This window comes from Mirounga leonina, unplaced genomic scaffold, assembly GCF_011800145.1.
Source record: "Mirounga leonina isolate KUSES-001 unplaced genomic scaffold, KU_Mleo_1.0 Mir_168, whole genome shotgun sequence".
NCBI classification, from domain to species: domain Eukaryota; kingdom Metazoa; phylum Chordata; class Mammalia; order Carnivora; family Phocidae; genus Mirounga; species Mirounga leonina.
Genome location: NW_023270426.1, coordinates 44,884,732 through 44,899,907, shown reverse-complemented (window position 1 = coordinate 44,899,907; position 15,176 = coordinate 44,884,732). Strand labels below are relative to the sequence as shown.

General features: G+C 37.5%; 1 protein-coding gene across 2 annotated transcripts in view; it reads right to left on the bottom strand.

Annotated features, from left to right (window-relative positions):
- Window positions 1-14,718, bottom strand: part of FCHO2 (FCH and mu domain containing endocytic adaptor 2) — a 127,346-nt gene extending 112,628 nt beyond the window's left edge. The window contains exon 1 of one of the 2 annotated variants that reach the window (XM_035014624.1): window positions 14,622-14,718. In XM_035014624.1, the coding sequence (XP_034870515.1) occupies window positions 14,622-14,654 (33 nt within the window). In that variant the 5' untranslated portion in view covers window positions 14,655-14,718. Of the gene's footprint in view, window positions 1-3,511; window positions 4,374-14,621 lie in introns of those variants that run through there. The other variant, XM_035014623.1, reaches the window with a different exon arrangement.
- Between the last annotated feature and the right edge of the window lie 458 nt (window positions 14,719-15,176).

Below are 15,176 nucleotides of genomic sequence, written 5' to 3'. Positions count from 1 at the left end.
TCACTCATGAGAGTATATTAATTAAATTAAGTCTGAAATTTTAAAAAATAACATGCAGCATAATTTAGAAAAGATAACCATGGATCTTTTTAAATACATTACCAATTCCATTTCAATTCCTTCAACATGCACTAAGGGATTCCTGATTATTCAAGGCAGAGTCCCTACTTTAAAGTAAGTAAATCTTGACTTCTGAGTCAAGATAGTCTATTACTAATCACTTACACATTCAATACCACAAAATGCTAATAGCTAATAAAAGTCTTTTAGTAAACTTAAACAACTTGAGAAGTGAGAAAAGAGATAAAATTTTAACAAAAGAGCACTAACACTCATCGGCTAGTCCTCGTCCCCAACTAATGGGAAATTAACAGAACAAGACCACTACACAATCCTAGAAAATCTTTACTGCCATTTATTGATTCCAATAAATGCTAAATTAGTAAATCATAGGGAAGAAAACAGAAACACCAATTTTATAAATGAAATAGAGACTATTAATAAACTAAGCTCAACAACTCTCTTTACAACTGGTACTTTTTCTTTTTCTTCAGTGAAAATAAAATAGTGAAGAATTCAATATATTTGCTGGAAATAGCAATACAATAAGCAAGAATTACACAATATGAAACCTAGTTTTTTCACAGTTCACCAAAAACAGGAAACATAGGAAATTCCAGTTATGCTGAAGTGATCCCTAACAAACTTGTAAACTAATATGAAAGTAATTATTTTGCCATATATATAATAAATTAAAATGTCACATTTGGGGGAAACCTGGGTGGCTCAGTCAGTTAAGCATCTGCCTTCAGCTCAGGTGTGGGACTGCCTGCTCAGTGGGGAGCCTGCTTCTCCCTCTCCCCCTCCCCCCCCCATGCACTCTCTCTCAAATAAATAAAATCTTTTAAAAATAAAAAATAAAATAAAATAAAATAAAATGTCATATTTGGGGACACCTGGGTGGCTCAGTCGGTTAAGCCTCTGCCTCCGGCTGGGGTCATGATCCCAGGGTCCTGGGATGGAGCCAGTCAGGCTCCCTGCTCAGCAAGGAGTCTGCTTCTCCTTCTCCCTCTGCCCCTCCCCCACCCCCACTTGTGCTCACTCACTCACTCACTCTCTCTCTCTCAGATAAATAAATAAAAATCTCAAAAAAAAATCTAACCAGTCAGGTTATCTGGGTTCCCAATGTGCATTACGCATATTCAAATTAGAAGCGAGTTGGGAATAAAGAGCTATTCAAACAGGCACAAAGACTATTAGAAATACTATTTACCAGGCTTACAAGAGAAAGAAAAAAATCTTTTTTTTTTTTTTAAAGGAGATAAGAACTTGGAGACCAGCTAGTAATTGAGGTAATAAGGTCCTGAGCGTTTTGCTTACTGCTACAGTATTATAAACATTAAGCAATCAAGAAAAGGTTAAATTATATTCAGAAATCTGGGTTTTTATTAAGAAGACCTTGAAGAAGCAAGCCCTTTATCTGGGAACTTCAGATATCCCAATAACATATTAGTTAAAATTCCCAATAAGGAAATGAGGATTATTAATTTATTTAATACAATATAACAATATTAATATAGCAGCAATAATACATCCTGGGAAACAGTACTAGCTATTCCATCCCTCAGGTCTTCACTTGGAAAGACAAGGAAAACTCATTCTAATAAGGATGTGATATAGAAGAAGCCTGCCTCAGAAGGCATTAACAACTAAATATAAACACCCTACATGATTACAAATCCATTTATCATTTCTTTCTATTTAGGGATTCATTCATTTACTGAGGTCAAAAAACTTGAATCTGACTCCAAGCACTATTCTTTAATAATTTCACAAACTTATTAACACAAATATTTATTACTCATGACCTTTTCTTTAGCACAAACTAAGCAAAACTTTTTACTACTTCAAATGGCACTAGACATACACATACACACACACACTTATATACACATACGACTGTCTTTTAAAAAAAATTTTCGAAGCGTCTAATAAAGAACCCAAGCTGTATCGTCACCTTGTCAAAAACTTAATTTATAGCTTTGATAACAGATGAATAAATATTAAATATACACACATTTATATGTCAAAAAATAAAGAAGACAGAGCAGTGGAGCTCAGGTCTAGACCCATCTGGCTTCAGTGTCTTCAGCTGCACAAAACACTGAAAATTCTGGTCAAACAGGGAGAGCCCACTCTTGAAACTGACAATCATAACTGATTATAATCCTGCCACCGTTCGAGATTACCCAGTATTTTTTTTTAACCAGAACTACCTGCACACAGGTTCTATGATTTTTACAGTAGCCACCGACGTTTTTAGTAGGTGGCTCTAATTCAAAGAAAAGTAAAATAGCAAGAAGTATTCCTGAATTGCATATCCATTTTGTCACCTTAGACCTTGAAGTGGATATGTTCCTGTTATTTTCAACACAAAAATATTTTTTTCCTTTAACATATCCTTTTAACTCAAGCAAGGAGAACGTGCTTTCCTTGGTTAACTATGAATACATGGTGAACGCACAAATAACTTAACAGACGTTTATTATCAAATAGAACTATGACTAAACATGTCTTCTGGTCTTCAATATTTTACTAAAACTGTAAATATTCATGCCCTTTGATCCAGCAATTCTACTTTTAGAAATCTATACTACAGAAACACATATACAAAGATAAATGTGGAAGAGTATTTACTGAAGTACTATTTATAATAGTGAAAAATCAGAAAAAACTCAAAAACATCCATTAATATTACTGGTTAAGTAAATGACAGTATATCCTACAATAAAAAATATATATGGTGTTTTTTAAGACTGCAGTTAAAAAAAAAATGCAGATTTTTAAGTGTTAATTTTAAAAATCTGCCCAGATATACTGTCAACGGAAAAAAGCAGGACACAATTACCATAACAGCCAAAAATAACCTAATGTTAGGAACAACTTAATGTCCATCAACCAGCTGTTCTATGTTAGAACAACTTAAACGCCCATCAACCAGTGAATAAAAAGACAAAATAGGGTATACCCATAAAATAGAATATAAATGGATGAACATCATATACATTTCATTAAGTTAAAGAAGTCAGACACAAGAGACCACATATTGTAGGATTCCATTTATAGGAAATGTCCAGAATAAGCAAATATGCTGAGATAGAAAGTAGATGAGTGTGTTGCTAGGGAGGAGGGTTGTGAGGTAGGAGGTGATAAAAGGTACAAGTTTTCTTTTTAAGGTAACGAAAATGTTTTAAAATTGACTGTGATGATGGATGCACACTATCTGTATTACCCAAAACCACTGAACTGTACACTTTAAGTGAACTGCACAATATATAAAAATATCACGATAAACTTGTCAAAGGCATGAGCAAATATTTTTATCTATTTTACTCAATTCATTCTTGCAGAGAGATTTGCAGTATTAACTGACAAAAGCTGCTGTTAACACCATTGCTGGTACAAGGAAGACAATTATTTTGAAGATTTACACTAAGATAGGATCCTTTACCTGCTGGTCTCCATGCACTTTACAAAGAGGTAGCACTTTCATAAAGTCCAATGATTATGGCCTGAGGCAAACAAAATCTTGTTATAATCCTGTATAAACAAGTGTTAAAAATCTTTGAAATAATTCCTAATAGGAAGTAGAGGGAAAAAAAAAACCTTATCATCATCTGAAGATGTTTAGTCCAGAATCATACAAGTCCTTTAAGAAAACCAACTTCTTAGGACCTAAGTGTTTCTACCACTCTAATTTGACAACACTTAACAGTTTGATGTTTATCAATCCAGATTCCTTTTCCCATACATATAGTAACATGTTACTTTTTAATATGAAAATGAGATCACACCATGCATAGTTTTGCACTTAAATTATCAACTGAACTAAAATTTAGCTAAAAAGATAATTAAGTTATAAGTAAGGTCACCAAGTCACTGGAAAGATTCAGATTTTTTTTAGTCTAATTTAGAATCTACAAGACATACTTGAAATTTCAAGTTAAAAAGTCTGAATACATCATCAAACCTATTTTGGAAACTCAAAGGTATCTTCTTCTGGTTGATTTTAAAACATCACTTTATACTTAAAAATTTTTTTAAATAGATATAAAATACAACCTAACACCTTCCCACTTGAAGAAAAAATCTCTATTAACAAAGCAATGAAATTCCTATTTTAACGAAAATGGAACTGTTTAATGTACCTCGGTTTTTAAGACCCATGAATAGTAACAGTGGAAAAACACAAAGCTATAAATCCCAGAGATTTTAGCTAATGGTTTGAAACTTCTCCTTCAAAGTACCTTTTAAGAGCAACTGTAAATTAAACACTAAAAACAAAAAGCCTGGATACCGGGGCGCCTGGGTGGCTCAGTCGTTAAGCGTCTGCCTTCGGCTCAGGTCATGATCCCAGGGTCCTGGGATCGAGCCCCGCATCAGGCTCCCTGCTCCGCGGGAAGCCTGCTTCTCCTTCTCCCACTCCCCTCGCTTGTGTTCCTGCTCTCGCTGTGTCTCTCTCCGTCAAATAAATAAATAAAATCTTTAAAAAAAAAAAAAAAAAGCCTGGATACCTTTCACTTCTGATGACTCCAAGATTCTGGAAAATAGGCAGAAGATAGTCTATACTGTATAATCAGACTATGAATTGATAAGTTTATTTTACCTTGTTCCTTTTTAAATTTAAAAAAAAAATTTTGGCAGGGGATCAAAGGGTCAGAAGGTACTGTCATGTGAACAGCAAATAACACGCCTAACCTTCCTCTCAACCTCAAACCACCTCAAAGGTAATAAATAAATATCATCACTTCCTACCACTCTACATTTTCCTTTTGCTCTAGTTCTTATGTAAGCAGTTTTTCTATAAGTAAATAGCACATTTAACCACAAGTTACAATCTCTTCTAGTCAACCTTCTATTTATACATTGAAATTTTCACACGTGATCATCAAAACTATTCTACAGAACCACTGGCAAGATGTTTTTGAAGCAGAAAACAGTGATTAAAGACGTAAAATGAGCACTGCTCAGCAGTCAGAACTATTTACTGCAGGTACAAAAGTCACTCAAACACATCTGTTGGTTGACTGAAGGAAACAGATCTTATTACATTGAAGAAATTATTTTCTAACCCCTCAGATACTCCCTAATCTCTTCAGTTACAACTCACCTCTTCAAGCATTTTTCTCATTTAACCATTTTCTCAAATCATCTCTTCCAGAAATAAGTTAAATCCGTAAAGCCATCTAAAAGATACTACATGACTTCAACAAAAATAGCAGAAGCCAAGAGTTATGAGATAATTTTGTTTTATAACTTTCAAATTTTCTGTAATATACTGTAAACAAATGTAATTTTCATTAATCTCAAAATAAAAAATAACAATTTCAGCTTTCTCAAAAACTCTTCAATCTGCACATTCAAAGGTAAAGGCTACCTTCTTAAACCGACATCTTGTTCATATTAATAGTTAAGTCTCCTAATTCATAAATTAAAAAAAAAGTTTTTTAGGAGCAGTTTAAAAAATTACCTATTTATTCCATGGAAACCTATGCAAGTCACTGCAAAATATTTTCAAATAATACTTAATCATATGAGAAAAATGTCTGATGGTAGTATCATTTGAAAAATACCAAGCTACAGAACAATACAGCAGAACCCACTGTGCATGTTGTATTTCTAAAGAAAACCTTAGAAGACACAGGGAAAAGCTATACATAGTTTTAATTTTCTTCTGTACTCCTTCTGTTCTACCTACACATAACAATGATTATAATTAAAAAGGAAAACCATCATCACTGGCTCTTGTTTCAACCAATTAAAAACTAACACTTCTTGGGCGCCTGGGTGGCTCAGTCGTTAAGCGTCTGCCTTCGGCTCAGGTCATGATCCGGGGGTCCTGGGATCGAGTCCTGCATCAGGCTCCCTGCTCCTTGGGGAGCCTGCTTCTCCCTCTGCCTCTGCCTCTCTCTCTACGTGTCTCTCATGAATAAATAAAATCTTTAAAAAAAAAATTTAAAAACACTTCTTAGTATTAAGGTCCAGTGTCACCAATTTGCTACACTGATACTGTACCTCCCCATCTTATCCCTAAAGGCAAGCAAACATGCTTCTCCTATCTTCCATAACCTTTATTCCTGCTATTCCATCAAGGAGCATGTGCCTGATAGAACTAAATGAACTTGGGTGTCTCAACTTCATCATAGAGTTCACTAATCACTTCTCAATTTAATCCTCTGAATCTGACCATCCCAGCAACATCCTCTAACAACTTAACCAATAGTTACCATTTTAGGTCTTAGTTGCTGTAGTACTGTTTTTGTTTCTCCCCCACATCTGACCAACTTATACTCATCTCTGTGGACCAAACTGCTACTAACATTTTACAACTGTAGTATTCTTTCATCTTTCCACACTAGGTAAAGTGAAAACTCTTATTCCCTTTACTTCTCCATGGCACCATATTTCTATATGGATTTCTTAGGGTGCTTTTGTTAAATGTTTTAGAATTGTCAAACCAGGATGGATAACCTCAAGAGACAGTACTCAAAAAACTACTTCCAAAAGGCTTATGCTAGCAGGATGATATAAAGCATACCTGTTCTCCCATGCCTTTGCCTAAATAATTTAAGTAGTCCTGAAAGGATTAGAACATTCAGGATTTAGTGTACAGAGCTATAAAAGAACCCATACAGCAAATTTTTATCCTTTCCATGTCAATGTTCTAAAATCCTTCCCCTGAATTGAATTTACACAGACTAAATCAGTATCAATTTCTCACTTTCAACTTTCTCCTACAATTAAAGCAAAAATACAGAACAAATCACCATTCCATCCTTCAAAATTCTAAGAGCCTCACAATAAAATTTATTGCTACCTAAAATACTATGATTTGGGGGCGCCTGGGTGGCTCAGTGGTTAAGCGTCTGCCTTCGGCTCAGGTCATGATCCAGGGTCCTGGGATCGAGCCCCGCGTCAGGCTCCCTGCTCAACAGGGAGCCTGCTTCTCTCTCTCCCACTCCCACTGCTTGTATTCCCTCTCTCGCTGTGTCTCTCTCTGTCAAATAAATAAATAAAATCTTAAAAAAATAAAATACTATGATTTTATAATGTCTACCTGTCAAGTCTACTTGAACCAACTTAGATGAATCTGTAGTTTGCATTTTCCTAGCTTGTTGCAGCTGAAAACAATTTGGGCCTGGCTAACTGGCTAACAAGTAAACAAATTTTAATTTAGTGTATATAATTTCCTTGTTTATACAGAAATCATCTCTGGAAAGCTATATAAGAAATTGGTAACAATTATTGCCTTTGTGGAGATTCTGATGGCTGGGAAAAAAGAAAAAGATTTTATACTGTATTCCCTTTGGTACTTTTTGAATACTGAACCACGTAACTTTTGCAAATCTGTTAACTAATGTATATGTAAATATGCATACACATGTACTTCTTAAATTTCAGTGTACCACCCAATGGGATCATATCATAAGCAGTATTTGGAAATTTCAAGTAATAAAAAGAAAGTCTATATTCTTGGTTTCTAATGATCACCTCAACTAATTTTCTAAAAATATATATATTTAAATTTGCATATAGATATACCCCCAAGAATATGTGTGTATGGGTATGTGTATGGGTGTTAGTATCTCATTTAGGATACTAAATTTAGATTTAAAAATCAAGCAAAAATATAATGTTGCACTTCAAAGTCCTACTAATAGCAATTCCAGGTTTTTAAAAAACATTTTAATCCTCCCAGGTTATCCATGTAAATGATAGATCAAATTTTGGATATATAACCAAGTGCTCCAATTTTATTTAAAAGTAAAGCATGACAATACCAGTGAAACCAACAGACAAATGGAAAGAGACTTCTGTACTGGTTAAACAATAAAAGAAATAAGGACAAGAAACAAAGAAATACTTTAGGATAAAAACACCCAAGATAATTACTTCATTCTTGATATGCTGACTGGAAATAATTTTTGGAAAAGGTCACCTAACTAAAAATGTCAGTTCATTACAATGTGATATATGCTAAAGAATACTTGATGTCTTTGGGAGAATGCTTAATATTTTATAGACATCAGGATTATTATACAAAATAAGATTTATAAAGTGTTTAAATCAGGTATGTTTTATTTTTTCCCAATTATCACCAATGAAATCCATCCCTTAAAAAAAAAAATTTAAGAGGTCAGTATCCAAAATATATAAAGAACTTATACAACTCACCACCAAAAAAACCAAATAATCCAATTAAAAAATCAGAAGACACGAACATATATTTCTCCAGAAAAAATATACAGATGGCCACTGACACATGAGAAGATGCTCAATATCACTCATCATCAGAGAAATACAAATCCAAACCACAATGAGAAGGATGCCTGGGTAGCTCAGTTGGTTGAGCATCTGACTCTTGATTTTGGCTCAGGTCATGGTCTCAGGACCATGGGATCAAGCCCTGCGTCGGGCTCTGGGCTGGGTGCAGAATCTGCTAGGGCAACCTCCTCCCTCTGCCCTTCCTCCCACTCATGTACTCTCTTTCTTGCAAATAAAAAAATAATATCTTAAAAAACAAACAAACAAAAACCAATGAGTTATCACCTCACACGAGTCAGAATGGCTAAAATCAAAAACACAAGTAACAACAAGTGTTGGCAAAGATGTGGAGAAAAAGGAACCCTCATGCACTACTGATGAGAATGCAACCTGGTACAGCCACTATGGAAAACCCTATGGAGATTCCTCAAAAAATTAAAAATAGAATTACCATATAATCCAGTAATTCCACCACGAGGTATTTACTCAAAGAATATGAAAACACTAATTCAAAAAGATATATGCAGCAGCCCTATGTTTATTGCAGCATTATTTACAATAGCCAAAATATGTAAGGAACCCAAAGGTCCATCTATATAGATGAACAGATAAAAGAAGATGGATCTATACAATGGAATATTACTTAGCCATAAAAAAGAATGAAATCTTGCCATTCACAAAAATGTGGATGGATCTAGGGAGTTTAATAATGCTAAGTGAAATAACCCAGAGAAAGACAAATACCATATGATTTCACTCATATGTGGAATTTAAGAAACAAAACAAAGAAAGAAAGAAACAAACCAAAAAACAGACTACTATAGAGAACAAACTGTTGGTTACCAGAGGGGAGGTGAGTGTGGGGATGGGGGAAATAGGTGATGGGGATAAAAAGTACACTTATCAAGATGAGCACCGAGTAATGTACAGAATTGTTGAATCAGCATACTGTAAACCTGAAGCTAATATAACACTATGTTAATTACACTGGAATTTAAAAAAACAAATTTTTAAAAAATTTAACTCCTCAATTAAATAACCAGGGTTTATATAAAAACAGAAAGCCATTTTAATTACTATAGTGCAATGCTGACATAGACAATCTCAAAAGCATTATAAATTAGTACCCTACTCTGAAACAGTATACAGAGACGCTATAGTATCTGCAAAAAATTTTTTAAAGTTACATTACCTTTTGAAGGACTAACAACTGTTTCTATATACTAAGGCAATAGTGTGGATTTCTGCTATCAAAATTAATTTTGTTATCCAATTTTAATGGAAAAGAAAAACACTTTCAACTTAATTATCAAAGGCACTATACTTTGTGGCAAAAAATGACTTATCAGCAACAAAACACCTGTTGTGTAGGAAGTTTTAAATACACTTTTCTCTTCAAAGTATAATATTAATTCATAATGTAGCATACCGTTTTAGTGAAGAAAAACTATACTTTAAAGAAAAAGGCAGGATGTGCTACTTTCAAAAGGGCTTGAAAATAGTTTGAATGATTCAAACTTTCCTCTAACAAATGCCACAACAAAAAGGTTTGTCTTTTTATATGTAGGGAAAACAACAATTAATAGGTTGTTTGGTTAGAAACTTAAAACTTTAAAGTTTCCCATTACCTCCCTTTGACCAGTTTTATTTGTCCTGACAGTGCTACTTTAAATATTAGGGGAGAAAAGTGAAACTAATATTGTAATTTCTCTATTTTAAGAAATGATAAATGATCCTAAAATACGTAAATTTTTAAGTTGTCTTAGACAACTATCAAATTCTCAGAAGCTATTTAGTTCCTGTTCCTAGTCTTCCCTAGTTCATTTAGTCCTCCTTCTGAACATTTTTTTTTTTTAAGATTTATTTATTTATTTATTTGACAGAGAGAGAGAGAGCGAAGAGAGGGAACACAAGCAGGGGGAGTGGGAGAGGGGAGACGCAGGCCTTCCGCCTGGCAGGGAGCCCGATGCGGGGCTTGATCCCAGAACCCTGGGATCATGACCTGAGCCGAAGGCAGATGCTTAACGACTGAGCCACCCAGGCACCCCTGGAATTTTTTATAAAGCTCCAAATTAGAGCTTTCAGCCCCAATTCCAGGCTTGGAAGTAAATAAAATGCAATCTATTTTTAACTGTTTGTATTCAACAGTTGGGGAAGTGAAAGCAAAGACAAAAACATAAATTAGACTAGGAATATTCTCTAGATTTCAGATATCCAAATTTATTCCTATTCCTCCCTTAAGAGGGACAAGGGGCACCCAAAAACTGGTACAAGAATGTTCCTAGAAAGTATTATTCGTAATAACCAAAATCATTAGGCAAGGCTATGTTCAAAGCAATTAACAGAAACAAAAGATAACTTGTAATGTTAATGCACAATTTGCAGTAAACTATGCTTTACTTTCTGAAAAAATCTTAATATACAATTTGGAATTAACTTAGCAAGCGTCAAGAACACATTCTTTTCTGTTAAGATTTTATTTATTTATTTGTGAGAGAGAGCGCAAGCAAGCACACACAAGCAGGGGGAGCGGCAGGCAGAGGGAGAAGCGGACTCCACGCTGAGCAAGGAGCCTGATGTGGAACTTGATCCCAGGACCCTGGGATCATGACCTGAGCTGAAGGCAGATGCTTAATCGCTTAATCGACTGAGCCACACAGGAGCCCCAAGAACACATTCATCCATCAAAAAACATTCGAGGGGCGCCTGGCTGGCTCAGTTGGAAGAGCATGCTTCATCTTGGGGTCATGAGTTTGAACACCACATGGGGCGTAGAGATCACTTAAATAAATTAAAAAAAAAAAAAAAGAACTAAAAAAAAAAAAAGAAGCAAAAGATTTCGGGACGCCAATTTAAAATCCAATTAATAGTTTTATAAATTGCCTAAAACCTGAAGTCTAAAATTGATAGGTTATACACATCAACTATACTTAAATTAACTAATTCATTAAATTGATAGGCTACACCTAAAATTCATACAGAAATGCAAGGGACCTAGAATAGGCAAAATAATCTTGAAAAAGAAGACCGAATGTGGAAGACTCTCACTTCCTGATGCCAAACCTATTACAAAGACACAGTAATCAAAATAGTGTAGGACTACTGTAAGGACAGACAATGGAATGCAACTGGAAATCAAGAAATAAACCCATATCATCTATGGTCAACTGATTTTTGACAAGGGTGCCAAGATTAATTAACAGAAAGAAGAGCCCTTCAACAAAGGTATTGAGACTACATATCCATGCTAAAGAATGAAGCTGAACCTCCTCCTGGCACCACACATAAAAACTGACTTCAAATGGATCGTAGGCCTAAATGTAAGAGCTAAAACTATAAAACCTGTAGAAAAAAACACGAGTAAATCTTTGTGACCGTGGGTTAGGAAAAAGTTCTTAGATAAAACAGTAAAAGCATAAGTAATAACAAATAAACTGGACTTCATCTAAATTAAAAACTTCGATGCTTCAAAGGACAATATCAAATTACCTCATACCAGTTGGAATGGCTACTACCAAAAAGAAATAACAAGTGTCGGAAAGGTCGTGGAGAAAAGGGAACAGTCGCACACTGTTGGTGAGAATGTAAATTTGTGCAGCTACTGTGGAAAATAATATGGAGGTTCCTCAAAAAATTAAAAATAGAAATGAAATACCATACAATCCAGTATTTCCACCTCTGGGTATGCACCTGAAGAAAATGAAAGCACGAATTCAGAAAGATACATGAACCCCTATGTCTACTGCAGCAATCACCAAGAATATGGAAGCAACCTAAGTGTCCATCCATAGATGGAATAAAGATGTGCTATACATACACAATGGAGTACTCAGCCAAAAAAAAAAAGAATGAAATCTTGCCATTTCTGACACCGATGGACCCAAAGTATATTATGCTAAGTGAAACAAGTCAGACAGAAAAAGACAAATACCATATGATTTCACTTATATATGGAATCTAAAAAACAAAACAAATGAACAAAAACAGAAACACTCATAAATAAAAAGAAAAAACTGGTGGTTGCGGGGGGGGGTAGGTGAAATAGATGATTAAGAGGTACAATCCTACTGTTATAAAATAAGTAAGTCACAAGGATGAAAAGTACAGCATAGGAAATAAGAGTCAATAATACTGTAATACTGTAAGAAAGTAATGGCACTTACACTGGTGAGCATGTCATAATATATGTAATTGTTGAATGTTGTACACCTGAAACATGTTATATGTCATCTATTAAAAATAATTTTTAAAAACAAATAAATTTTTAAAAAGGACACTGTCAAGGAAAAACGACAGCCCACAAAACAGAAGAAAATGTTTACAAAATCATGTATCTGATAAAAGATTACCCAGAATATAAAAAACTCTTACAACTCAATAATAAAAACACAAACAGCCTAATCTAAAAATGAGCAGTGAATCTAAAAAGATATTTCCCCCCCAAAAAAATATGAATAGATGCACATTAGCCATCAGAGAAATGGAAATCAAACCCACAATGAGGTTTTACTTCACACCCATGCACTATAATAAAAAAAGACCGATAACAAGTGTTGTCCAGCATGCAGAAAAATTGGAACATTTTTACATTGTTAGTGGAACTGTAAACCATGCAGTCACTTTGGAAAACAGTTTGGCAGTTTTTCAAAATGTTAAAGAGTAACAATATAACCCAGCAATTCCATTCCCAAAAGAAATGAAAACATATTTCCACACAAAAACCTGTATAAAAATGTTCATAGCAGTACTATTCATAATAGCCAAAAAGTGGAAACAACCAAACGTCTATCACTGATGAATAGATAAAATGTGGTATACACATACAATGGAATGTCTGGCCATAAAATGTAGTGAAGTACTGATACATGCTACATCATGTATGAAGTGTGGAATCATGCTAAGGAAAAGAAGCCAATCACGAAGGATAACACGTATGATCCCATTTATATGATATGCCCAAAAGAGACCATTCTATCGAGGCAGAAATGTATAGATTAGTAAACTGCCTAGGCTGAGTTAAGGGCGAAAGAGGTAATGACTGCTAATGGATACAGAGATTCTTTCTGAGGTAATGATACTGTCCTAAATTGATCGTGGTGATGTAACTGCACATACGAAAAACCCGTGAATTGTACACTGAACTGAGTGTACTGTATAGTATGTGAACTGTAACTTTATAAAGCTGTATTTTAAAGAAAAACCTAATGTCTCGTACTTACGTCGCTTGCGGAAAACAAGAATCACTCAAGACAAATAACTATGAACTGATTTGATTACTAAGTCCATACGTGATACACTTAGAAATAAGAATTTAAGACACACCTCTTCTTCACTGAAAGATCACTCCTTTAATTATTTCTAAATCTGAACTAAAATGCAACTGTAGTACTTGCAGCTGTCAGGACCTAAAATGAGATTCACCCAAGATACCGGGGTAAACACGCTACTTTTCCCGCACTCGGCTGAACTGCACTTCCCATTACAACAAACAATAACTGCAGAAAAACACTCCACACGGTGACTGGAAGTCATTCTCAAAGAACCACCTAATACCAGTACCGAGTTAAGAGGAGGGGTGTGGAAAGAATGAGGAAGGGGAAGGAGCACAGGGCACGAGGGGAAGTCTACGTGCATCTAAGCCCAAGGAATCCAGTTACATTAAATTCAACTTTTATTCGCTTTGTGAACAGGCCCAGAGGCAAAGTCCTGGGCGCAGACCAAAGAGCCGAGCTGCGAGGCCGAGAGGAAGTGCTGATCCAGGCCAAGCCCGCAAGGGATTCCGCGTGGAAACAGTGGGGGGCAAAAGGGCTAAGATGGGGGCTGCGGTGCGGGACGGAGGTGAGCCCCCCCGCCCGGCTCCGGCCGGCGCTCGCCGGCAGCGCGCAGCGGGAGGCGGCCGCGCCTCGGGCCCGGCGGCCGCGTCCGAGCCGTGGAGCGCGCCCGGCGCCCAGAGCCTCCGGCCGGGCCGGGTCCCGTCTCCCGCCCCATCCGGCGCTTTGTCCCAGCGCGGGCGGCGGGCGGCCCCTAGGCGTCCCCGCCGCGGGCTGAGGGGCCGCGCTGACAGCCCTCGCCCCCCGCAGGGGCTGCGAACCTGCGAGACCCGGCGCCCGCCCGGCTTCATCCAGGCGGGACCCAGCCGGCGGCGGTCCGAGGACGCTAGCCCTTATCGCGGAGCCTTCGCCGCCGCCGCCGCGGCCCCGAAAGCCGCGGCCGCCAACACCGCCGCCCGGAGCGCACACAGGCCGAGGTCAGGCGGAGAAAGCTTCACACCCCAAAACCCAATTTCCTGCCCTTACCCAAAAATTCTCGACGAAATGCGCCATGACCATCCTGTCGCCGCCGCGCCAGGTTCCGCGTCCGCCCGCCGCTGTGTAAACACGGGCCCGGCCCCCACGGCGCCCCCGCCTTTCCCCACCGCCGCCGCTGCCGCTGCCGCCGCCGCCGCCGCCGCCGCCGCCTTCTTCCCGGAGACCGGCCCGCACCCTCCAGGGCGCATGCGCCACCTAGCGGCTGCTGCCGCCGCGGGGCGAACTCTTGAACGCAACCGCCTGGTTGCGCATGCGCTCTTCGTCCCATCCCTGGGTTTTAGTAACCTTCCTCTCTCCCCGGCGCGGGCGCGGCCAAATTGAGTATTCTCTCGGGAATGGTGGAGAACTGGGTTCTTGAGGAGTCACACAGGAGACTGCCCGCACCCTTTGCGGTACGGTGGGTACTGGCCCAGGGATGAGCGAAGAAAAGGGCCGGCCAACAGCAGTGGATACGGCAGCCTGGCTGCCTCCTCTCTTCCTCTACGCAAGACGCGCTTTCCCGGCCTTGGAGGATCGTGAAGGGACCAAGGCTGGTCTAGCTGC